Genomic DNA, 27,217 nt, shown 5'->3' with positions numbered 1-27,217 from the left:
CGGTGGTTTTGATCTCTATGATGGAGATCTGGGAGTTCTGGGAGTTCCTCAAAGCATGTTGCACGCGATTAATACCTGGCAACCTCAGCGACTTTAAGGGGCGGCGGGGTAGCCTGGTGGTTAAAGCGTTCGCTCGTCACGCTGAAGACGCGGGTTCAATTCCCCACATGCGCACAATGTGTGAAGTCCATATCCCGTGTCCCCCGCCGTGATATTGCTGACATAATGCTGAAAGCGGTTTCAAAGGATACTCACTCACTGTCCAAACCGAAACATGAGTCTCATTAACTTATTCAGACAATGACCTACTTCTCAGCCGATCCGAATATTCTCGTGAGAAAGTGAAAAGGGACACAACAAACAACTATGGTTACACTGAATTCCTATTACTTGTTTCATAAGAAAATGGTATTTACAAGTTAAGTTTAATTTTAAGCTTTAATAACATCGTATTTCTATATTTTACGGCGAGGTGTAGGCAGCATAACCTTAACTAAGACATCACTGACTGCCCCTGGTTGATGAGGTCGTAAAATGATTCACAATTCATGTGGCTCACTGGTTGCACCTGTTATGTGTTCTTTGCGCTTATTCAGTGTAGTTTTGTTAACGCACAATGTGATTGATATATTATCAAGTCCGTACCAGACCCCCAAACGTTTCTAGCGGCAGAGCCTCGTTTTGAGATGTCCACGATTTCCAGATTTCCTTTTGTCAGAGCAAGCTGTACGACAGAGCACGCTGCACGACATGTTTGTAAGGATTAGAAGGAGCGTAGTGTTGCAATATACAAGTGCTTAGATGTATAAAATAATACTGATAAATATTTATGTATCCAGTTGAATGAATTGGTCTAAAAATTCTGGACTGGTTATTGTACTATGTTGCGGAATAGGACGAAACCCAGTCAGCAGGAAACGAGACAGTTGTGAAATGTTTTGACTTGTTGTGGACCACCTTTATCTAGAGCCCCATACAATACATAGAGAATACTACACCAGGTCTCATTATATTACATGCATTAAATTGATAAAATAGCGTATTTTTGTTATTTTTATGATTTCAAACCGAAACCGGTTTCATAAAGAGGTAGCGGAAGAATTTTGTTCTATAGTACACCTTTTTGCATGACGTCACACTGTAATGACGTCTCTACGCCTTGCTCGTCTGCCCCCTTGGTACCCGACGTCACGATGCATGTCACTTGTCATCGCCTCGTACAGCCTCGTACATTAAACTACTCCGTAGCACCCCGTTTCTTAGTTTGCAGTTGCTTCACTCGGCTAACTTCACTGGTGGAAACTTTATTTGCGTTTATGTTTTTCGACGCATATATTGGTATCAATTCGACTCACAAATTAAACAGCGATACGGCAACATTCGCAATGTTTACATTCCCACAATGCATATAAGTTGTAGAATGAATGAATTCACGTGTTTGTTATGAATGAAAAAGTAGTTCCGTCACAACATGACCTAATTGAGCACTCTCCTACCCAGAGTTCCATGCGGCCAGCCAGCATAGTACCTCATGTTATGCTAAGTCATCACTGCGCCGGAGTGTGCTAATTGAGAGGCCATCGTATCCATTCAAATCGTTAGAATCTCAGGTCAAGTTACGACACAGGTCAACGCGATATGACCCTCGTGTGACGTACGAAATCAGTATGCAACTACCCATACGTTGACCACGTGGGTAATACATACTTAATACTACTAAAATACTGACTGTACGTATCACAGTATTGTTGATACTGTTGTTGATGTAACACTGGTGACATTTATATAGTGATGTACGATAATGGGGGAGTGGGTGACTTAATGAGTAACATTAATTTAGGGTATGACCAGGTGGCGTAAATAACTGCAAAAAACTGTACAGAGTTGCTCCCCTTTGCTGTGGCAGGTACCACTGATCACCTGTTCGAATCCAAGATTTGTAACCTCTAAGATCCTTGGTATATCAGCAACAAAGACCTGCAGCTGGGTGCCGTTGTAAAAAGAGACCTTAGGGCTAAGGTGATCGTAACTCCCATACTTAACATAGACTTATGTGTGTACGTGTGTAAGTTTGGTTTTAGCAATATTCCATCAATATCACGTCGAGCTAGACACCAGAAATGGGCTTCACACAATGTGCCCATGTGGGGAATCGAACCCAGGTCTTCTGCGTGACGAGCGAACGCCTTAACCATTTGGCTACCCCATCACCCAACATAGTGAGTGAGTGAGTGAGTGAGTGAGTGACTGAGTGAGTGAGTGAGTGAGTGAAGTATGGTTTTACGCCGCTTTAAGCAATATTCCAGCAATATCACGACCGGGAACACCAGAAATGGGCTTAACACATTGTACCCATGTGGGGAATCGAACCCGGGTCTTCAGCATGACGAGCGAAGGCCTTAACCACTAGGCTACCCCACCGCCCCCCGGCCCCCGCCCCACATAGACTTACGACTGCTGTAGCGCTAAGCTTTCCTTGTACAAAGGCACACAACTGGTTACCTTTACCAAAGTGTCAAATGTCTAAAACTTGAACCACTTTGGAAATTCCTCCCACATAACCATGGAATGCCGTTCTTGAACTCAAACTCGATTCCCGCTGCGCTTCAGGCAGTTTACTCACCCTAGACCCTAATGAAGGCAGGTTTGCCCTACATACCGGGTGGCGGAAAGATGAACGAATATGAGATCTTTCATTGTAATAGGTTTCGCGTGGGCGTCCATTGACGTTTTTTAACAGCCTTTAAACAAAATGTGAACCCAGGAATTATATCTTTTCAAAGAGAAACTGACTTTCTTTTACCTAAAACCGTGAGTTGTATCAAACGTAGCCTTGCTTCAAGGCTGTACTGAAGGCTATTCCATGGATGTATAGTAATGCTTTCCTTTACTTAGGCAAGTCTAGATAAGCGGACAGTATCTAAGTACGCCTGTCTGTTTGAGAGATATTTATATACATGTATATTTTTTTCCAGAAATTATCATTTAAACTGTGAATTATTAGGGACCATTCATAATTTGTGGCCAGGGTAGGGTGTGGGTGTGGGTGTGGGTGTGGGTTGATGATGAATTTTATGCAGAAGCATGTATGTGAATGACAAACCACCCCCCCCCCCCCCAAAAAAAAAAAAAGTAAGTGACCCCCTTGCATATCATGTACAAAATCAAAGACCCCACTCCTCCATGTGTGCATAATTGCTGACACACCCCCACCCCTTAACATCATCACCACCACCCCTAGCCATAAATTATGGAAGGTCCCTTCCCTTAGAGACTTGTGCAAGTGTATGTCACACATGACATGGCCTTGAGCTCAGCTCAACGCGTAACATTTGGTACATTTAGTCTAAAGTGAACCGTGCTCGTCCGATTTTTGGTGGAATATTAACGTTTGCAGCGTTTGACTTTATTCAGTTCACATATATAGCCGTTTGTCTGTGTGAGACAATTGAAGGAGGATTGACCGCCCCTAAACGTTTGATGTTCGGCTGTTGGTATTTTTTCTGGCGTTCCCATCCCCGCCGCCCTGGATTTTCTTTCCAACTTGAAATAATAATAAAAAGGTTTCTTATCTGCGTTTTCCCCGCTGGTGTGGAAATGTATGCATGTGATAAAAAAAATGCTCTTACCTTTGAACGCTCATAAAAATAATTACGTGTCTCAACCTGTAGTTACTAAAAATGTTTCCGAAGCAAAGCGACTTTATCAACATAAGGATTTCACTTAAAGACTGTTATCAAGTGCTCTAAAGTTTAAAATTTATTTTTTAAAATAAATTGCACATTTAGTGAACACAGGTTACTCATTAAATTTAAAAAACAAATTGCTGGTTTAGGTTTTGAGATGATAAACGCAAAAAAGTAAAGATGGTTGTATATTCATTTGTTGCAGTAAGGTGTGACCATATGAATAAATAAACGGTTGGGTTTCGGTGAACTATGTCAAACATATATCACAGGTACCGTCAAGAAGTAAATCCTGGACCAAGCGAAATGGTTGATGAAAACGCGTGGTGGCGCGAGGTCCTGTGCTCAAAGCTCAGGTCACAAATCGGTGAAGTTAAGCAGCGTCGAGCTCGGAGAGTCACGTCCTTGGATGGGTGACCGTGTTTGGCAGCTTGACTCCTGAGAGTTTCTAGGACTTGAGTCCTGCCCCACAACGAAGCATGTGACACATGTGGTCTCACCTTAGGCAAGTGAGTTTGTTCAATATTGTCTATGTTCACCCAGCAGGAAAATGGGTACCCGGTGGAAAAAAAGTCAAATGACTATAACCTTCTAGCGCCTAACAGGCAGCTTGGGTTATCCGGGGTAATAATGTGCTGTGCCTTGATTGTTAGCGCTATGAGCATACCTAGTGTGAAGTTTGGCGCTATATAAATGGACACATTATTATTATTAAACAGCCCCAGCACCATCACAGATTCAGCCGTTACTACAGATACATATCACTTTAGTGAGTGAGTGAGATTAGCTTTACGCCACACTCAGCAATATTACAGCGATATGGCGGCGGTCTGTAAATAATCGAGTCTGGACCAGACAATCCAAGGATCAACAGCATGAACATCGATCTACGCAATTGGGATACGATGACATGTGTCAACCCAGTCAGTGAGCCTGACCACCCGATCCCGTTAGTCGCCTCTTACGACAAGCATGGGTTGCTGAAGATCAATTCTAACCCGGACCGACACGGGTCACATATTACTTTAGCTTAATGCGACTGCCACCGTGGTGTAGTGGTTAGAGTGTCCGACTGGAGAGCGGTAGGTCACGGGTTCGATTTCGTGCATACCAAAAGACGTTAAAATATGGTACTTGTTGGTCCCTGCCTGGCGCTCGGAATTAATGGGTACAACAAGGACTGGTCGGCTCGGAGTCAGTATAATGTGTCTGAGTGGGGTATTCATGTTCCACTGCGGCATGGTATCTCAGTGAGCTAGCACTATAAAACCAGCTTAAGTCTGGGCTAGTACAAGCAGCCACACATACACATACACACGCATGCACGTCGTCATATGAGCGAAATATTCTTAAATACGACGTAAAATTTCATCTCAACTCACCTTAACCTTAATTCGATTCGAACACACAGAATATCGTACTGATGACATATTCAGCTCTGGAATCCAACGGAATGAACCTTTAAGTATTCGGGAAAGAAACAACTCCAATGCCAAATACTTCGCGGATAATATATATTTCTATACTCTGTCTTGATACGTGCAGCCAAGATGGCAAACGGCCTTGCACTTGAGAAGTCCAAGAGAGATAGCCAAAACGGGATTGATTTGTAACTTCGTAGCAATTAACGACCACATTTGCCTACCAGTGTTTGATAGTATTTTTGCGTTAGAAACTCTTAAGAGTCTCTTGAAAGATTGTTCTTTCACATTTGCTCAACAAATAAATCATCCGCCTTCGCGTTAGCGGCACAGGATTTCCATCGGTAGTTCCAGTACTACACTGAGCAGTTCGGTGGCCCTTTTGAGATAGGCTCTTGGCTTTTATCCTAATTTGTCAGGATCCGCTAATTCAAGATTCAATCCAGTTAAGATCCTTGGTTAGTTGACAAGAGACCTTTGTAGATCCGGATAAGATTTGGTCTTCAGCATCCAGACCTGATGCTAGAGGAGACTAACAGGATTCGAAGGTCAGGCTCACTGACATTGTTGATTAATATCATCGTATCCCAGTCGCGTTGATCGATGCTCATGATGTCAGTCACTGGGTTGTTTGGTCAAGACTCGATTATCGCCGTCATTTAGCTGGAATGTTGCTGAGTGCCGCAAACAAACAAATAAGTTGGCAAAATACACTTGATGGCACCGGTTGTGGCGCCTGAACCACTAAACCTTACATTACCAATCCCATTCGTGACCAATTCGTGTAACTCCGGGACAATGGAGGTTACGGAAAAGGGCGAGTGGTGACGAATGTACCAATTTGCGAGTGAACAAATGGTGTTATTCTCGAACCTATGGCGAGAATATTACGTGAATTCATCAACATATAATCCTTTATTACGAGTGTCAAGAAGGTTGTTCTATAGTTTAATCATTGACCTTTCCTAGAAAAGGTAAATAGGGTAGTGTTTAGAGCATAAAGTGTCAATTTTGAAGTCTCAGAGAGGCTGAATGCTCCCTATTAAAAACAAATATCCAACTTGGATGACGTCAATGATAAACCTCGTGAGGTTATAGGGCTTCAATTGACCAATCATGATTGAGAACACTTAAATGGGAATGAGCCAATACATGAAGGTGTTTACAGACAATCATTCTGTCTTTACTGATGAAATATATACTGTGTATCAGTGAGTGAGTGAGTGAGTGAGTGAGTGAGTGAGTAGCCTGGTGCCTAAAGCGTACGCTCGTCACGCCGAAAGCCCGGGTTCGATTTCCCACATGGGTACAAACCGAAACATGAGTCTCATTAACCTATTCAGACAATGACCTACCTTTCAGCCTATTCGAATTTTCTCACGTGAAAGTGAAAAGAGACACCACAAACATCTATGGTTACACTGAATTCCAAATTACTTGTTTCAAAAGAAAATGGTATTTACAAGTTAAATCTAATTTTAAACTTTAATAACATCGTATTTCTATATTATATGGCGAGGTGTAGGCAGCATGTCGTTAACTAAGACATCACAGACTGCCCCTGTTTGATGAGGTCGTGAAATGATTCACAATTCATCTGTTACACCTGTTATGATTTTTTTGCGCTTATTAAGTGTATTTTTGTAACGCACAATGTGATTGATATAACATCAAGTCCGTACCAGACCCCGAACTTTTCTAGCGGCCAAGCCTCGTTTTGAGATGTTCACGATTTCCAAAATTTCCGTTTGTCAGAGCACGTTGTACGACAGAGCACGCTGCACGACGTTTGCAAGGATTAGAAGGAGCGTAGTGTTGCAATATACAGGTCCTCAGATGTATAAAATAATACTGATTAATATTTATGTATCCAGCTGAATGAATTGGTCTAAAAATTCTGGACTGGTTATTGTTGCGCAATAGGACGGAACCCACTCAGCAGGAAGCTGACACTGTTGTATAATCAATGTTTTGACTTGAATGTGTGAAGCCCATGTCTGGTATCTCCGACATGATGTTGTTGGAATATTACTAAAAGTGGCGTAAAACTAACTCACAGATCTGAAGTGTTAACAAGGTGGGTAAAGCGTTAGCTGAAAATGCTGAAGAACCAAGTTTTAATCCGTACTGGATGGGGAATTTCTTTTGCGTTACGTCCAGCCTCACAAGCACCCAAAGTTAATGAGTATTTTGTCTCCCTTCACTCATTTACTCGTTCTGTTCCAGATGTCAGGGAGGTGTTCGATCTGTTCGATTTCTGGGACGGTCGTGATGGTCTGATCGACGCGATCAAGGTTGGGGATCTTCTCCGGTGCATGGGCCTCAACCCCACGTTAGCCCAGTCGGAGAAGCTTGGAGGTACCAAGGCTACAGGTGAGCCAACTCAAGACGCCTTACACCACATATCTTTGTCTAGCACCTTTGTGTCGAACTTTGACGTGTCGAATGGACAGTTATTTCGAAGTAAAAGCTTGGTATTTGCGTTTTCCTTAATAATAATAATTGTACGGATGTGTCGAACCTCGGATAACTCGAAGTATTAACATAGGTTCCTTCACCTTCGACTCAAATGTGTTTGATAGTAACCAGTTTTATCCAGTTTGACAGTAACCAGGATTTCTGTACCCGCCACTAGCCACCCGTGAAGAGATTAGGTTTGATCTTCAGTAACCCATGCTTGTCGTAAGAGGCGAATAACGGGATCCGGTGATCAGTTCCGTTTACTTGGTTGACACATGTCGTCGTATCGATCGATGCTCATGGTGTTAATCACTAGATTGTATAGTCCAGACTCCATTATTTACAGACCTCCGCCATATAGCTGGAAATATTGCTGAGTGCGGTGTTAAACAACAATCAGTCAAAACAGACCACATAGCAGTAAGGTAGTGTAGTGGTACAGGTGTTCGTCATAAGTCATAGGTTCGAATTCGAAATGCTGTTCGGCGAGGTCGTAACCAATCTCACTCACTCATACGACATTGCGATACAAAATTATTGTAAAAAATAAGATACACCTCGCTCAGAAATGAGAGAAGCGACCGTAAAATCTTTAAGAAGTACGTGAAGTCGCAACAGAACTCGCGGTGAATACTTACGATAACGAATTCAGTGTAATTACTGACTTAACGCTATGTAACACCCTTACAGCAAAACCTTTGAAATATGTAGTAAATAATATTTGCTTTTGGCAAAGCGGTTTTCTGTCATATATTTGTTGTTGTATATATCAAAGTAGGAGCCGCAATGATTGAAGCGTTTGTAAAATATATATCAACGACCGCTCAAACTGACTGACTGACTGACTGAGTTTAGTTTTACGCCGCTTTTAGCAATATTCCAGCAATATCATGGCGGGAGACACCAGGAATGGGCTTCACAGCGACCGCTCAAAGGGATTCATGCATTCATGGGTTTCAATACTGGATCGTGATGGTCTGTGAAACATAGTCAGTCCAGCATGGAGCAAGAAAACCACTTATAGTGGGAGATATTGTCGCGGCGACAAGTTTGAATCCAGGTTTTTGTGGAATACACATGTATCTTTCAAAACAGTGAGTGAGTGTAGTTTTACGCCGCTTGTAGCAATATTCCAGCAATATCACGGCGGGGTACACCAGACTGGGCTTCACACATTGTACCCATGTGGGGAAACGAACTCGAATCTTCGGCGTGATGAGCGAACGCTTTAACTACTAGGCTACCCCACCGCCTCTCTTTCCAAAAGAAGTGGTGGTGAGTCTGGTGACCCTATACATGAGACCAGAGACCATATAATAGATCTATTATATGGTCTCTGCTGAGACTAGCAGGGGTTACTGTACATGTTCAGACCGCCCGAGGGGTGTAGTGGACATGGCGAGAGTCGGTAGTTCGAACCTCGACCGCGTCGTTTGAACTGACGTTAAAAATGGCCCTCGTTGTTATCCTGCCTGGCCTCGGTATTAATTGGTTAACTCCCAGCCCCCCACCCATACCCCCTCCTCCACCTACCCTTTTCATATCCATAATGTCAGTAGGTGCCAGGTGGAGGGTATATAGTGAGTGAGTGAGTGAGTGAGTGAGTGAGCACACACGATCTAGGTGCTCTCATTCCCTTTTTAGTTTTGTTGTTTAACGCAATATTCCAGCTATATGGCGGCGGTCTGTAAATAATCGAGTGTGGACCAGACAATCCAGTGATCAACATCATGACCATCGATCTACACAATTGGGATACGATGACATATGTCAACCAAGTCAGCGAGCCTGACCACCCACTCCCATTAGTCGCCTATTACGACAAGCCTGAGTTGCTGAAGATCAATTCTGCAAGGGTCTGGAGGGTATATTACGACAGTCAATGATTGTATGTTCGCTTCATACAATACGCTAAACTACGAAACCGACAATAAATGTACACCATACATCGTTTTAACTTTTGCAGTACACAGGTCAAATTGTCTCTTTATTTATTCTCATATTCTGACAAGGTATGTTGTATGTGAATGAGTCACCGAGGATACCTTTACTCCGCTGTTTACCCAAAGAGCTTCACGCATGGTATGCATGTTGAAGAATCGAACCCGGATCTTAGGCCTGACGAGCGAACGCTTTTACCACCGGGCTACCAGCCTGCATCATGTACATATCATTGAAGATAAAGTGGGCTGTTGTATAGATGTTAAGCAGTTTTGATAAATGTACAAAGGCTTTCGAGACAATAATATTTCACTCATTCATATAGAGGGGCGCTGGGGTAGCCTAGTGGTTAAAGCGTTTGCTCGTCACGCCGAAGACCGGGGTTCGATTCCCCACATGAGTACAACGTGTGAAGTCCATTTCTGGTGTCCCCGCCGTGATAGTGCTGGAATATTGCTAAAAGCGGCGTAAAACTAAACGCACTCACTCACTGATATAACATTTTTTGTAGGTTTTTTTTCCCATGGAAGACACATAAAAAGTATCGCGCGTGGCTTTTCACATTAAACATATCATTAGACAGTCCCGTGGCATTCGAATCGAGCTTCAAATGAAGTTAGGGATTCAGAGTATTTATCTGAAACGATAAAATATGCTTGATACGCGAGGATGCAACTCTAATTAATTTTCTTTTCTTCCAGGGCAGAAACAGTACGCTTTCGAGGAGGTGCTCTCCATCTTCAAGCAGGCCAAAAACGAAAAAGAGAAGGGGACATACCGCGCTTATGTTGAGGCGTTCAAGTCTTTCGACAGGGAAGGTCAAGGCTACATCTCCCTTGCTGAAATGAACAACATGCTCACAGCAATGGGTGAGTGAGTGAGTGAGTGAGCGAGCGAGTGGGTGGATGAGTGAGTGTGTTTGTGAGTGTGTGGGAGTGTGTGTGTGTGGGAGTGAGTGAGTGAGTGGGTGGGTGGTTGGATGAGTGAGTGTGTCTCTGAGTGAGCGAATGAGTGAGTGAGTGGGTGAGCTGGTGAGTGTGTGTTGGGGGGTGAGTGTGTGTGTGTGTGTGTGGAGGGGTGCGTGAGTTGGTGAGTGAGTGAGTGCCCCATTACACAAAACGATGTTAGTGCTACAATGATCATAAGTCTGTGTTAACATTGGAAATACCCTCACCTTAGCGCTCAAATCGCTTTGTGTAACGGTGCCCAGCCGCAGGGCGTCTGTTTGGAGCAAGTTGAACGTTACAGATATTTGTGGCATTCTCTTCTGGACAATAATTTTACTTCTTAAAACCAATGACAACCAAACATAAAAAGTATGCTCTTAATAATTCATTTTGTTGGTTTTATATATTTCCATTTACATGGTTTTGTATAGCACAGTATTCACTGTAAATTGATGCAATCTTTCGTTTGCAGCATATATATTCTGTCTTGGACATATTGCAGTGTTCCATGAATGACACATGAACTTGGTGTCCATTAGATTAAAGAAAATTGAATTGTTCACAATTTGTCATTTTTCCAATTTAAAAGTGTACATGTATGTTGAATTATGATGGCCCTTTTCAATGGGCAGAAAGGGTATGACATCAAACTAAGATTTTATCAATCAAGTTGGCCACCGGAAACTCACGTTGTATCCGTTTAAAATAATCTCCGTATTTGAACTGAAAAAAGGCAGTACCAGATCGTGTGAAAACACGAACAATTAAAAATAAACAAACAAACAAACACCACATATAAAACAAACAAACACAAAATCAACAAAACAAACAGGACAAAAGAAAGAAAGAAAAGTACTGCAAGACACTCTTCGTACCACGCTATAGCTACATCGAAGTACAGATATTACGAAAGTAGGAAATACTTTTGAAATCGTCATGAAATTCATAAAAAATGTTCTGAGAATGAGAAAGTTTTCAGTGTCTGCATTTTTCACGCTACTGTAACAAATTGAAAAAAAACGAAAAAAAACCGATGAACTGTGTCAGCGGTATAGGAAGTTATAATGCCATTCAAACCTGGGGCACGGAACCGTTCTTGCATTTGTAAAACTATGACTAGCCTGTCTCACAACCCCTGCATCGCATTTTGTCCCTTCCGCCCAGTCTGTTTTGCAATACTAAAGTCCTAAATGACGCAAGTCTTGATTTCCTCAGGTTCAGAATCTCCTTTTACACTGGGGCTTCTTTAAAAATTAAATGAAAATATTTGTTTCAATCAAAATTATACAGACTAATAAGCATTAAACTATGACCTGATGTCCTTTCAGTGCGTCCATACTTCACCATATCCAAAACGTCATGTGGTACAGCTCGTTCAGCTTGATCTGAGCTACTCTACATATGCATGACCCTGGAGGTCAAATGTCACAAACGGCAGGCCGAGTTAACTCCATTAAATAGGGGAGGAAAGAATGTTATTGATGTTGCGTTCGTGCAAAACATGCATACATGGATTCGTTACAGAACTTACCCCGGAAAAGAACACGTCATTTCATGTTTTAATTGAATTGTTTACACAGTCATATGCTATCTAGTTTGGTTTACTATCTTTACAACGTACAGACGTCAGTTACTTTCTCAATCTGTTTAACTCTCGCTGTCACTCACTACACCCAGTTCAGTTATCACTTTTTCTATTTCATGTTCAACTGCAATATGTCTATAGCTTCATCTTTAAAGAAAGTTAGGATATTGCTGACGACGTCTCGACACTGAGATGTGAAACGGCGGCCTTGTCGTTCGGACATGTTGACAATCAACTGACAAAGGTGCACCCCTTCACACTAATACATGTAGACCCAACCAGTTTTGACACGGTCATGCAATTCAATAGTATTCACTTGATCAGGTCAAGCTGAATTGTCATTAAGCACCAGGGAGGCGCAGGTAGGCCCAGAAACTTGACTGTCGGTGACAGGAGGCGGCTTGGTATTCTTGTTTCTAAAAACATACGAAGGAGTTTAGAAAACTTAAGGCTGGATATGATTGACAGAGGAACTGTGGCTGTCTGTAAGGAGACAATTAGAACTGGGCTGCATGCAATGGGTTGGCAGAAAAGTCGAGGAAATCCATCACCGATCATGAAACCTGAACAAAAGGAGCGAAGGTTGAACTGGTGCTTACAGCATAGAAATTGTAACTGGGACAATGTGATTGTCTCAGATGAAAGTTCTGTGTGGCTGTTTCCTAATACGCTGAAATCCTGGACCAAACAAACTGAAAAACCTTTGTATCAGCGCCCAAAGTACAGTCCGAAATTTAACGTGTGGGGTGACATATCTGTGTTAGGGGCAACGCCCCTATGTGTATTTGAAGGGAATATGAACAGTGAGCGGTACACAGATATTCTCGAGGGGACATTTACTTCCATCTGCTCACGTGTTCTATGGAAATTTTTGGATTTTCCAGCAGGACAACGACCAAAACATCGTTCAAAGCATTCACAGGCCTGGTTTCGGACCCAAAATATGACATTATTAGATTGGTCAAGCTATTGCCCTGATCTAAATCCAATGGAATGTTTGGGGACTTATGAAGGAAAGTGTCAATAAGAAAATCTGACAAATATTGCTGAAATGAAAGAAGAGGTGGTCCGATATTGGGACAGCTTGGACCACGACTTTCTAACTTCTTTGATCAGTAGTATGCCCCACCGCATTGAAGCCTGCATTGCTGCCCATGGTGACTTGACAAAATACTAACTGTTCACCTGTCTTTGAATCTGGAGTTATGTTCTGCTAATATTCACATTTAATTCGTGAGAAATGAGTGAAATTTAATAAAAAAATTACAACCTTAAATTCTCAATAATTTCGGGTTGTACGTAATAATGGAAACATTCAAAAATAGAAAGGGAATGTTTTGGGGGCACCGATGAGTCGTTGCCTACATTCTGCTTGTCATTAAAAATATTTTGTCAAATTTCTTGTGTCAAATGAAATCCATGACTGACAATGCACACAATTGTGCCGAGTTCAATGTGTGTCCAGTTGTTTATTTAGTAGTCACGGTAAGAAAAAACATACTGAAAGCGTTCCTACCTCATCATAAGTATAAAAAACAACTAAAAAAAGTCCTTCCTCTATTATTTATTATAGGATATTTATATAGCGCACATATCCACGCAACTAGTACATGCTCAAGGCGCTGGTATTTTTTCAATCAACGGCACATGGTATTATCAATCTCAACTCCCTGGGGATCATACAACTCTTGCACCATACCTCTCACCTCTCTTTCTGAAAAAAATGCGCCTGAGAAACATTTATCTTTTTTTAAGCCTGAACCACAATGTTACAGGTGAGCGATTACCCGACGAATCCGTCAGTGAAATCCTTAAACTAACAGATACCAGAGAGGACATCGAAGGGAATCTGAAATACGAAGGTCAGTGTGGCATGGATAATATACAGTGATATACAATAGTATCAACAATATTATGTACTTATTTATGTTAATATACTGACCAGCAAAACAAACGCAATTCAAGAAATCAAAACAATTGTGTTAAAGCATCAAATCCAAACTCTCATGTTGAAAAAGTATAATTTTCATGAATTCTGAGTTGCGTTTTTATTGCTGGTCAGTATATTTAAATTGTTTGTTATTTTTGCCATGTTTGTTTCATGAACCACACAGTTTCTATGACTTTAACTCGTTCATCCAGCTGTTCAACTCGTAGGCTGGCCCAGATTACCAGGTTGAGGAATAACGGTGTAGTGTAAATTCTCTATGTAACGAGGGGCGGTGGGGTAGCTAGTGGTTAAAGCGTTGGCTCGTCACGCCGAAGACCCGGGTTCGATTCCCCACATGGACAAAATGTGTGAAGCCCATTTCTGGTGTCCCCCGCCGTGATATTGCAGGAAAATTGCTAAAAGCGGCGTAAAATCAAACTCACTCACTCACTCTCTATGTAACGAACACGCTTATAACGAACTGGTGGATATAACGAATGGTTTTTTGTTTGTGTTCCTGGTCACTAGCTGTATATGTTAGTCGGAATACGTATAACGAAGTACGTATACCGTTGTAACGAACTAAAACCAGTGGTTCTTTGACTTCGGTATAAGGGTATTATGCTGTACTGATTACTGACTCATGTTCGTGTAGGTCGTTTCCTTCCCTTCCCTATTTAAATATATAGGTATATATTTATAGGTATGATAGGTAACATAATGTTATATTTGGAATGACACTTTCATAGTAAAGTACAGATTCAGGCACCTAATCGCAGTGTGTGAAGTAGTTTCCAAATTTTGCAAACCAGACGGGCTAGATATGCCTGAAAGTTACTAGCCCACAACATAATTCACTGGCCCGAAATTTGAATGTAGACACGGGTTTCATCTTTAAACTGCTAATATGATGAACATTTTTATCAGACCATAATCATGCATGCTTTAAAAGTGAATTTATAACTTAACAAGTCGGAGAGAGTGATACACACTCATTTACAAAATGAAACTTCACTAGCCAGTTGGGCCAGTGACTGTGGAGATTTACTGGCCCGACTGGATTTTTATGGTAAGGACATTGACACTAATTATTATTGTAGTGATAGTGACTTTTATAATAATAGCCAGTTTTATATGTTTACTTTAACCCATTAATGTCCAAATCTATTTTCGGGGCGGTGGGGTAGCCTAGTGGTTAAAGCGTTGGCTCGTCACACCGAATGCCCGGGTTCGATTCCCCACATGGGCACAATGTGTTAAGCCCATTTCTGGTGTCCCCCGCCGTGATATTGCTGGAATATTGCTAAAAGCGGCGTAAAACTAAACTCAGTCAGTCAGCCAAATCTAGTTTCGGAGTAAATTTGCTATGATATGATCAAATACGTTTTCACATGAACATAATCAAGTCTGATTGTAAGTAAATACTATTATTTTGCCATTAAGCTCAGAGAATTACCCTGTCCCATTAATAGGGCAGTGGGTACGAAATACCGAACATTGTACTGTCCTATTAATGGGACAGTGGGTACGAAATAGAGAACACATGTATGAATAAAAGTAGATCAGAAGATGAACTTTAATGAAGAGAACTGAGAGTTGTATGTAAATGACTTGGCATCATTATTGAACTAAACATACGAACACAAGTCCTTTTCTGGTAGCATGAAAGAGTTCATTTCAACTGCATCTTTGGACAAACCTTTGTTACTTTGTGTGGGGGTGTACAATGCATCTCTCATGGAGACCTACTCTGCATTTGGTGCCACGACGCATGGTTTTCATTCCACACGATGCACACGGGTGTTGGCCAGCTCTGAACTAAGTGCAACTCAATCATATCTGACATGATTGACGTGGGGCACGATTGACAAGTGATGTAGACCATCTTAACGACTAGGACTAGCAAGTGAAGATTGAGCTTGAGCTCGTGCTCTACCTGGACTACCCGCAGCGGAGATTAAGCACATCCAACGGCTTGTCCCTTCTTGCTGGGATAGCTCTGTGAAGATGTCAAGCTTGTTGAACACCGAAACCAAACAGTAAGCGAATATAGGCCACCGCTTCTTGGAGCGAATGGCTGTGCGATACTTTGCAACATTCTGATCTCTACGACCTACTCCTCCCCATGGTTTGATTGTAGTTACGGATCACAAAGAGTTCTTCAACAGCATCTTGTTTTGACTCAGCTCTCTACCATCTCTTTGCTCTCTGAAGTGGCTGGACACCAAACTTGTTTCAGACAACTTTGACTATGTTGTTGTCATTCCATCTGACAGCTGTGAGACCTGACTCGGTGTCTGTGGTTTGGTCATATGTCCCCCTGGCTATCTTTTTCATATATTTGTTTTAAACATATTTTATTCATGAGAAAAGGATTGGGTACAAGTTATACAACTTAGAACACCCTCTCCGTAGTATTTACATAGTATTATTTACATTCATTCTACAAGATGGACAGAGTAGAACAGAAATATGGGAAAGAGAAGAACAATTGCAACAATTAAGAAAATTGTTTTGATCGACAAATATATGTTTGAACAATTTTAAAAATGTTTTGATTTATGTGAACAGTCAGATCTGCATTTCCATGAAATAGTAACTCATAGGTTATATTCACATTGGTAACACTGCGTAAATTACTCATCATGGTAGTTCTCTGTACCGTATATAATTGACAGTCAAATAGGTAATGATAAGAACTTTCACAAACATTTCCACAAGAACAACATGGGTTATCTCTTATACCAGCACGGAATAGATCATAATTCCATTGACTACACATGTAACGTAGTTTTGTAAGTTTATCATATATTTGACAGGGGACATTTAAGACGACGGTTTGCACGTATCGTTCCTGTGCATGTTATGTTCTTGTTGGTCAGCACATCCATCAGATTCAAGCTTATGAACAGGTTGTCAAATATGAAGTGATATGAACGGCCATATTCGTCTTGAAGGTTCTGCTATCATATCAACCACAACTGATCCACCCATGCCAAGGCCTGGGCATCCCGCCTGTCACCCTCTAAAACCTTGTTAAAGCTCAGGCAGTGGGACATATCCCATAGGAAAGCCCTAGACCTCTCAAGCCCACTGTCCCATTATTGGGACAATTTTCATACGCAGTTTTACATAACAATAATCCATTGCAAAACAATTCTGACAGAAACATATTCAGTTTATGTCCAAAACATCATTTGTTAATCATTTGTCACATTAAAAGTAATACAAAACATAATGGCACACTTTCCTTTTTATGTGCGGCATATTTAGATCAAGCACATGTGAATTTGGTGTTATGTCAGTCTCAACTGCTGGTGTAAAGGGAAATAACTCTTATAAAGACAATTACTGGACTGAACTACTTCCCTTTAACCATTAGTCCCATAACTGGGACAGTGGTCGCTTGTAAACAATGTTATGTAATGAAAAACAAATATGTGTCCCAAAAGTGTGATCGTGGGCAATAATGGGTTAAAAGACAATTTAACGAAATTTGTCAGTCAGATATTTCAGAATTTTTAAAGAATATGTAATAGGCAAAAATTTACTTATGGATGTCCCTGTCATGTGAAAAACAGGTAAAGACTGCATGTTACGGCAGTGACGCTATAACGGTACATAATGTTACCACCGTAACGGCCCTGTCACAGTTGTGTCCTTCAACGCCAGACTCGTCTCTGTATTTAATTCATAACTGATTAATGGATTAAACCAATACAGGCTGAGGTAATTAGTATGCTAAAATGTGTGCAGTCAACCAGAAATGTTGTTGTTATAAGGTGTTGAAGTTTTGGGATGTGGAAGTTTTGGGAGGATACCGGTTCAGACGGATGCATATTTTGATATTGCTCTAATGATTGATCTCGTTCATTGTCGGAATTGCTCGGGTTTTTCCGTAAGTGATAACAGAGTGGCATTCGTGACCATCAGCCATTTCCGTAGCCAGGGCCCCGTTCCTCAAAGCGATCGTAGCGCTAAGTTGATCGTAACTCCCATACTTTAACATAGACTTACGACAGTCGTAGCTCTACGATCGCTTTGAGGAACAGGGCCCTGAAAGAAGACTCAAAAGTTTACGGAAGACTCGCCCCTTTCCGTAAACTGTCGCCATTCCCCAGAATGACACGAGCTGGTCACGAATGAACTGTGTGTCATTTCGAAGTATTTCATACGGAAACGCCCGATGAGATGTCAACATGCCACTCATAGAAATAATACTAACTAAACATGTTTTTATCTTGCCAGAGTTCATCAAGAAAGTCATGAAAGGACCTGACGGAAAAGAGGACGTCATCTAATCAATGTGCGCGCGCATCCGGAAGTCAAACATTTAAGCTGTTTATTTATTATTTGACAAATAACATACGGTTAATAAATATAGTCATGCTAGGCTAGCTTATATATAGGAAATTGTCTAATTACGTACTGTTCATATTTAGCATGTTAAATAACTATTGTTCATATTTAGTTGTATAGTGGTACAATTTAGGCGATTGACATCACTCTGACGAGACAAATGTGTGTATCTTTAACCAGGGGGCACATATGCGTGTATATGTGTATGAATACATACATGTCTCCTTTTATGATTACAGTGTAATCGAAAAGGGGACAAATACAATATATGACGTTTTCCGCGAAGCAAAAACATGGCATGTCCTATGTACCAAGAAGCGAATATTCCTTTTTGATATCATTTGAGTTTGATTGAGATACACTATTTGTTTCACCGGGTAGAAGTTTAAGCCTATGTTGTGTTCGTCCTTATTAAACAGTCTTTAAGCAAGGGTAATCCTACTACTTCAAGTTTTGTTCATCCTCGTAACACAGGGGTATTTTTAACGGAATTCAATATATGGAACACATTTGCCTATTATGAAACAAACCAAACTGATATATATTTCTAAATATGACACTGAGGATCTGTACCGGTTCAGTATACATTGTTTGATCCCGCTTAAATAGGTAAAAGGATGCTGAGTAGCATGATTAATGGGTTCGCCTTCGTTCCAAAGACCTAGGTTCTGTTCTCCAAGTGGGTGTTAGGTCCACTCCCAAATAGTCATATTTGTTCATAAAAAGTCAGTTATAATTAGTGTCATGTCGGTTAAGATTTAGACATCGGGACAGTGATACAGCATATGACTATATGGTCGAACCTGAGTATGGAGAAAAATACCCCTGTGTTCGGCGGTTGGTATCCCTCACGACCTTCGTAAGTTGAGTCTTTGACATTCAGCTGAGAAAATATCTTTTTTCTTGGGTATTATTTTGTACATTTTGCACTTGGTCCTGTTTCAGATGTATCTGTTGATAAATTTACAAATATTGTAAAAGTGGGACGCAATTACAATGGCCACTGCTGGGCAGGGGTAAAGGTTTATTTTACAAGTTCATGTTGAAATGTCCAGCTATGAGCTCTTTTTGGATATATTTTATATGTTTTTCGTTTTACTCGTCTCAATTTACTTTGATCATGTTTTGCATACACACACAAAACAAGATACAGCCATTAACGAATAATTTGAAATACTTGTGACATTCGAAAACAAATGCAAGATTAAATAATTTTTGATCAAAGGGAGGTAACTCTTTCAAGCATAAATCATCTTTCGTAGATATTATTGTCCATGCATTTCTTGAAAACACAAAAAGTGTAATTAATCTAAGCGTATCTGTATTACTGGGTTCATCTTCTTTGTCTTCATAAAGTGCTCATTACATGATTATTTATTGCATGCATTTCTTGAAAACACAAAAAGTGTAATTAATCTAAGCGTATCTGTATTACTGGGTTCATCTTCTTTGTCTTCATAAAGTGCTCATTACATGATTATTTATTGATATTTTACTACATATGCTCAAAATGTGTTTTGTTGTACAATTCGAATACCCTATAACCGTGCCGACAGAACTTAAATGTATATTTAATATGACTTTTTCTGATAATACATCTTTGGAATAAAATAACATTCGTTTTGGTCTATAACTCATGGAAAGATGGTCCATCTACAAGTCTCGTAAAAAAATAACGGTTGCAACAGAACAGAACAGTTCGTCAAGCACACCCTCCTTTAAGCAGAGACGGTCTGTTACCAAACAATCATCGATTACCTAGTGGTTAAAGCGTTGGCTCGTCACGCCAAAGACCCGGGTTCGATTCCCCACATGAGTACAATGTGTGAAGCCCATTTCTGGTGTCCCCCGGAATATTGCTAAAAGCGGCGAAAACCATACTCACTCACTCACTCGCTACTACATATCACGGCAAGTATACCTATATAAATGCTTTTGAGAAATAGTATACCATTAAGGCCTTTGGTTTCAGCATAACGTTAAGTGTTGTGGTGTAGCCGTTGTGGTAAAAAGGTCCCCCTATCACACCAAAGGCCCTGGTTCGATTCCCTTCAAGGGTACAATGTGTGAAACCGATTTCTGTTGCCCCGACGCTGAAAGTGGCACAAAAGCCCACTCACTCACTCACTCCGTTTAAAAGACGTGGCCCCACCTAATTATGAGCTATTGGACAGAATAGAATTCAAACAGGATTCAAGTTTTTGATTCGTTTTCGCATTTCTTTCTGTTTTTTATTTGATTATGTTTACGTAACGATATACTGTGATTGTTTTGTCTGCTTGTGGTGGAAGGGTAAATCTCTATTTTACTACTAATGTGTCATGTTGTATCATCAAGCTTAGCTTCCTTCTACACTTGTATTTATGCACTTCAACTAATGTCTAAGCATACTATATAAACATGTTGGCGCTCAGTAAAACATTCCTGCAAATGTATCTGATACTTGTGTTGTTTTATTCCAAATGGAGACTGAATGGTCACACAGGATACAAGATTTAATTACATATTCCACTGAGCTAGGGGCGGAGGGGTAGCCTAGTGGTTAAAGCGTTCGCTCGTCATGCCGAAGACCAGGGTTCGATTTCCCACATGGGTACTTTGTGTGAAGCCCATTTCTGATGTCACCCGCCGTGATATTGTTGGAATATTGCTAAAGCGGTGTAAAACCTAATTCACTCACTCACACTATCTCAGTGGACTGTGGCAGCAGAAAACGGGCAAACACGGTAATAGTTATCTTGAACGCGACGTTTAACACCAGTTTACCTCACCTCACCTCACCTCACCTCACCCCACCCCACCTCACCTCACCGCACCTCACCTCACCCCACCTCACCTCACCTCACCTCACCTCACCTCACCTCACCTCACCCCACCTCACCTCACCCCACCCCACCTGTTCAGGTTGACGGGACGCCGGTTGCCCATTCCAGGGGACATAAATCCATTATCCAGATAGGAAAGCAACTGAGTGGCAAGCAGCATTCCTGGAGATGAGGCTTGAAATGAAGAGGCCAACAGCTGTGATTGGATGATATTGCGAAAGATATTGATGTTTTTTTGTTGTTTCATTTTCTAAAAAAACCGAAACAACTCAAGAATTAAACTAACCATGTTTTTTAAATATCTAGTCCTGGTGATTTAACAGCAATACTTATGCTGATTGTGTCTATTGATATTTTCACCGTTTGGTGCGGAACTTAGGTATGTTTATAACTTCCGGTATCCGCGGTGGCCGTATAGATTTTCTTCGAAGCAAATAACGATAATATAGAAGTCTATGGGAAAGCATTTGGTTATTTGTCTGCTGTCACTAAGATACAGTTATATACATTTTCCTGAATGACCTCATCAACAGAAGGGGAGATAACTCACATTATTGACATTTGACCCTCACATGGCTTACATGGAAATTCAAATTGTTCATGTTGCTGGTTTGTGTTTTTGTTTGTTGTTTTACGCCGCAGTCAGCAATATTCCAGCTATATGGCGGCGCCGGATCTTCAGCGCGACGAGGGAACATTTCAAATCCAGTTCTGGCTTAAGCTGATTCCGAGAATGAGCCGACACGTTTAAATAATCGAGTTACTTTTCAAAGCTGTTGACTCACTCACTTGTGGACTCACTCATTTCTGTTGTGACAATATTCGCAACATTCATTAAAACGGATAAATACGTCCTCCTGGAAAAAAAATAGTAGGATCGTAATTTGTGATTTAAATATCAGGTTACATTTGTAGTCTCGGATGGGGTTAAAACCTGTAAGGACTCTGACCCTCTGGACATCCGGTTTACCTACATGGACTCTCAATCCTTGAACCTCTTTTTTTTCCCCTTGTGTGTTACTGCCATGATGCACGCCAAGGTCCAAATTCGATTCCTAACATGGGTACAATGTGTGAAGCCAATAGCGGGGGTCCCCCGCCGTGATATTGCTAGCCGAATATTGATAAAAGCGGCGTACAAACATACTCACTCACTCTCTATGTAACTACTGTTACAAAATAGATATTTCCAGCTTTATCTATGCATGCAGTTATTTCAGTTTGGGGAATTCCTTGCAGGTATATTTTGATGTTATTGCTGCAAGAGCTGTTTTTAATTAAATACCAAACGATCATTTTCTGTTTCATGTGCAATTTCGTTTTTACCACACATTGGAGACATTTCAGTAGCAGAATCTGCGAATCATTATATAACAGATGACAATTTTTGTCTACACAAACAGCTCACCCTTGCTTCAGATTTCCTGCGTTGCGTTTGAGATTAGTGACACATTAGTGACCGCTCGTGTCTTTGCGGGAAATGCCGAATGCGGTAAGAGAGTAGAAACGGTGAATTCTGATTGTCTCGACTTAAAGACTAGAAGTCACGAATTGAAGCGATGGCGGTTCACCTCCGTTAGTTGAAGCTCAAGCTTGTGGATTCACAAACATACATCTTTCTCATAGATTGGCTGTCTGCTTCTTTAAAACGTTTTATTTGTACAAAGGAATGCATGATCAAGGTTGTATTATTCATCGGAACCAGTCCAAGAACGCCCTCAACATCGGGCTCGGTTTAAGATTGCGAACCCTCAGGTTAAAGTCAGCGATAGAGACTTACTCATCTTCGCTCCCGGGTTATAGGCCGTTTCAGTGTTGGCCGGATCCCATGGGATTATTTCGTCACCTGTACAACTAACACTCCTACTATTACTACTACTACTACTACTACTACTACTACTACTACTACTACTACTACTACTACTACTACTTCGTGGTTGATGCATGCCATCATATTCCAATTGCGTTGATCGATGCAAATGATGTTGATCACAGGATTGTCTGGTCCACACAACATGGAACTGTAACTTTACTGAGCGGGGCGTTAAACCAAAAAAGATGCCGTTGCTGTTGCTGCTACTTCCACCACAACATACCCACCCCTTCCCGGCTAATGCTAGTCCCGTTACATATACTCATAGTTCGATTGGTGTCCATTGATCCGATGATCGTTGTGTCAAGTCACGGACAGCCGTGACCATGACCCTTGGTACGAGAGGGTTTCACCATGATGGTAAATGTCACATACGTTCACCATTTGAGGCGTTCACATTCAGGTGGTACTGGTACATCATGCTATACCTGAAATACTAGAATACCGCGATGTCAAAAACACGTTCACTCACACTGGCTTCTGAAACAAACCTACCTGTGCAGATATACAGCAAATAATATAATATATGGATAAAACGTCGCGCTGCACAACACCAACACCCCGGTCAATGGATCAGTGTATACCTGGATTTCATTCTTCGCTCCCTTCTCTCTCTCACACACAGTCAATGATACCCACGAGGTTCTAAAAGGCTAACAGTTACCATTTCTATCCTACCGGGTACCCATTTGCTACTGGCTGAACGGAGACATATCTGGAACGGAGTCACTTACCAGAAAAGACACGACAGGTAACCTGCCTTAGCGTGGAGAATCACCAAAGCAATAGGCACTCAAACCCGCAAAACACCCATCCACTCACTCCCCGCCGCCAGTGTTCAGCTGCGTCTACCGTGAGTGAATGAGTGAGTGAGTATGGTTTTACGCTGCTTTTAGCAATAGTCTTGCAATAGGAAGGCGGGGGACACCAGAAATGGGTTTCACACATTGTACCTGTGTAGGAAATCGAACCCGTGCCTTTAGCGGGACGAGCGAACGCTTTAAGCACAAGGCTACTCCCGCGTTGATTGTGACCAAGTAGGAACACTTGTACCACGCACCACCACAAATACACGATACAAATGATAAAAAACAATTATAAGTTAACAAGTGTTAACCAGTTCTAACCAGCGTGAAGCCGTCGATGCAACAGATGCACCAGCTAACAACACGCCGAACAGACAAGCATAGTTTACGAGCAACCATGATTACCCTTCCAGAAACAGCTTATAGCTAAAACAGATAGCCCTGCGCCGCCACAGACAGTTCGTACTGCCTCGCAAACTGTGTGCGTAGTTGGCATATTGTTTGCAGGTGTTGCGTTGTGAAAAGGATGGAAGCCATTTCGAGCCATAATTCGACTTTATGGTTGATGGATGGGGTGAGAACATGATACACGTAACGCGTAAAGCGAAGTCATTGAGCGTAAAATCTTGATCAAGGAAAACCAATGTTTAAGCGTTCAACCAATGTCTTTACGGATCAGCTAAAAGACATTGGGCGTGATGATTAAGTCCTAGCGTGTAAATCCTGGGATCAATGAAATATTGGTGTAGCTTTCCTCATAAAACACTTGTTACTCGGAACTATTTACCTTCATATCCCATCTTATAGCAGTAATAAGTGTTCTCCATGAGCACTCGTGAAGGGCCGGGTTAGAATTGGTCTTCAGTAACCCATGTGTGGTTGGGGTTGTCAGACTCGCTGACTTGGTTGACACATGTCATCGATTTCCAATTGCGTAGAACGATGCTCATGCTATTGATCACCGGATTGTCTTGTCCAGACTCGATTATTTACATACCGCCTCTATATAGCTGGAATATTGCTGAGTGCGGTGTTAAACAACAAACCAAACCAAATCTCCTTTAAGCGTAATGCAAGTGTATTACCCCCTAAAATGGGTATCCGGTAGCATGAGATACTCGTGACGATCCAGCGTAGAATCTTCAGCAACGCATGCTTGTAAGAGGCGACAAACGGGGTCGGGACGACAAACACGAAGACTATGTTGACGCATATAATCGAGTCCCAAATGCGTAGATCGATGCTCATGATGTTAATCTCTGGAGTTTCTGGCCCAGAAAACTTTACAGACCGTCGCCAAATAGCTGGAACATTGCTGTATGCTGCTTCAAACAACATATATACCCAATATCTGCATGTGCAACAGATAAATTGCCCAATAGAGACAAAAAATTGAAATACTCTACGCCTTACCACTAGACTATGTAACGGTGACATTATTGACAGGCTCTGTGTTGGTCTACATGAGGGTCCTGATGGGGTGGCCCTAGATAGTAATCAATTAGTGTCTTCACCAATTTAATTACCATTCGGCCCAAATGACCCCATTTTGTATTACTATAGCATAAAATATGAAAAAGTATCTCACGTTAGGTCCTTACACTCAATACAGATGCCATTTACGATTATTGAAATGCAAAAGGGTTGTCCATGGGTTAACAGACTTAAATGTTTTAAATGAACTATATCATCTAGCCTCTTATATGATAAAATGATGATGGTGATGATGATGAATTGCAGCTTTATTCAGGTATATCATGACTTTTCAGGAAGAAATCGGTGCTATCTGGTGCAGTGCCAATAAATCAAGGAATCATAATCTCATGGATTCAAACCCACGATCATAAGGTTCTGCTTCATCTAAGGGACACAACCATAGTCAACGACGGCTCCTAAGACTACTGCACTAACACAATAACAGCGTAAAACGAGCACACTCTGTGAAAGAACTACAAAAGTTTTTTTTGTAAGTCTTGCTTTTAAGTTCCACATGTGTACGGGTAGTACAGTTGGCCAAGCGCGGTGCAAAGCTGGTCCCACTTACGGGGTTCGATTCTTGTTTCGAGGTTTGTTAGCACCAGACACGCGCTCATGGGTTTCATATACGTGTTAAACGCCAGAAGGCTGCATAATTTCGGGGATCACTCCCACGTTTAGCTCCTAATTCGTTGTATTTCTGGATAATGCACAATACAGCGTTAAACCTCACTCACTCAGTGAAAACTACGTAAATGAGTGAGTAAGTTTAGTTTTACACCGCACTCAGCAATATGCCAGATATATGACGGCGGTCTGTAAATAATCGAGTCTGGGCCAAACAATCCAGTGATTGACAGCATGAGCATCGATCTAAGCAATCGGGATACGATGACATGTGTCAACCACGTCAGCGAGTCTGACCACCGGATCCCGTTATTCGCCTCTTTCAAGCATGGGTTACTGAAGATCAATTCTAACCCGGATCTTTACGGGTATAAAATGTACGTAAAACAGACGAGGCCCTACAAGGGTTCCATACCTGCGGTTATTTTACAAGACGGTTCGGGTAACGCAACCTGCTCAGATTAACTTATTTTCACCACGCTGGAAGCTTCCTCGAGGCCACTGAGACTTAGGGTGGAATTTGACTTAACTTTCCAAGACATATTTACCACCACCGATGATTTTTAAATGTCTTAACACTTTAAAGTATCATTTCTTCAAATTTTCTGATCCATAACCGTTGAAAATTAAGAATATTCTAAGACACGTTTTAAATGGTACTTACGGAATTTTGGAATTTTTAAGCTATGCAATTAGTAAATAACGAAGAAACATAAATGGGTCGAAACATTGCCATTGTTCGATCCAGGTGACCTTTACGCGAATCGGGTCACGCCGAAACAATGTCGGAATTTGCCGGAACTGGGTTCGGTTTACCGACGACCCTGTGCCATCTCTGATTCCCAGGCTGGTGCCAAGATACCTGGATGTGCTGTTGTTGAGACCACGTGTTTGGCGAGCTCGGATCACCGAGTCATTGCGGCAGATGCTGACATTGTCAGAAGTACAAATTTTGGAAATAAATATGAACAAAAAGAACAGATTGCAATGCAGGGGGGCTCTTTGGTTTGAAAACTTTGACCTCACTGAACAGATTTTCTACACATTTTTTGACAAGCTTCACCGTGATGGTGGTTTGACGTGGAAGGCGCATGCCCAGTGGAGATTGAATATATTCAGCTGAGGATAATATGCAAAACGCGTTTTATCTAGGAAACGTGTAATAAACACATGATGAATAATGATTGACGATGAAGCTGGTATATGCAGGATAATTAATATTGATGGACGATGAAGCTGGTATATGCAGGGTAATAAATATTGATGGACGATGAAGCTGGT

General features: G+C 41.4%; 1 protein-coding gene across 1 annotated transcript in view; it reads left to right on the top strand.

The window, feature by feature from the left end:
* The window catches only part of LOC124281149 (myosin essential light chain, striated adductor muscle-like), a 55,845-nt gene extending 36,756 nt beyond the window's left edge, over nt 1-19,089 (top strand). The window contains exons 2-5 of the mRNA XM_046717174.1: nt 7,334-7,480; nt 10,210-10,377; nt 13,816-13,902; nt 18,219-19,089. Of these exons, the coding sequence (XP_046573130.1) occupies nt 7,334-7,480; nt 10,210-10,377; nt 13,816-13,902; nt 18,219-18,271 (455 nt within the window). The 3' untranslated portion in view covers nt 18,272-19,089. The remainder of the gene's footprint in view (nt 1-7,333; nt 7,481-10,209; nt 10,378-13,815; nt 13,903-18,218) is intronic.
* Nucleotides 19,090-27,217: the final 8,128 nt, after the last annotated feature.

This window comes from Haliotis rubra, unplaced genomic scaffold (genome assembly GCF_003918875.1).
Source record: "Haliotis rubra isolate DU_JTF1 unplaced genomic scaffold, ASM391887v1 Scf28, whole genome shotgun sequence".
Lineage (NCBI taxonomy): Eukaryota > Metazoa > Mollusca > Gastropoda > Lepetellida > Haliotidae > Haliotis > Haliotis rubra.
This window is presented reverse-complemented; position numbering and strand designations above follow the sequence as displayed.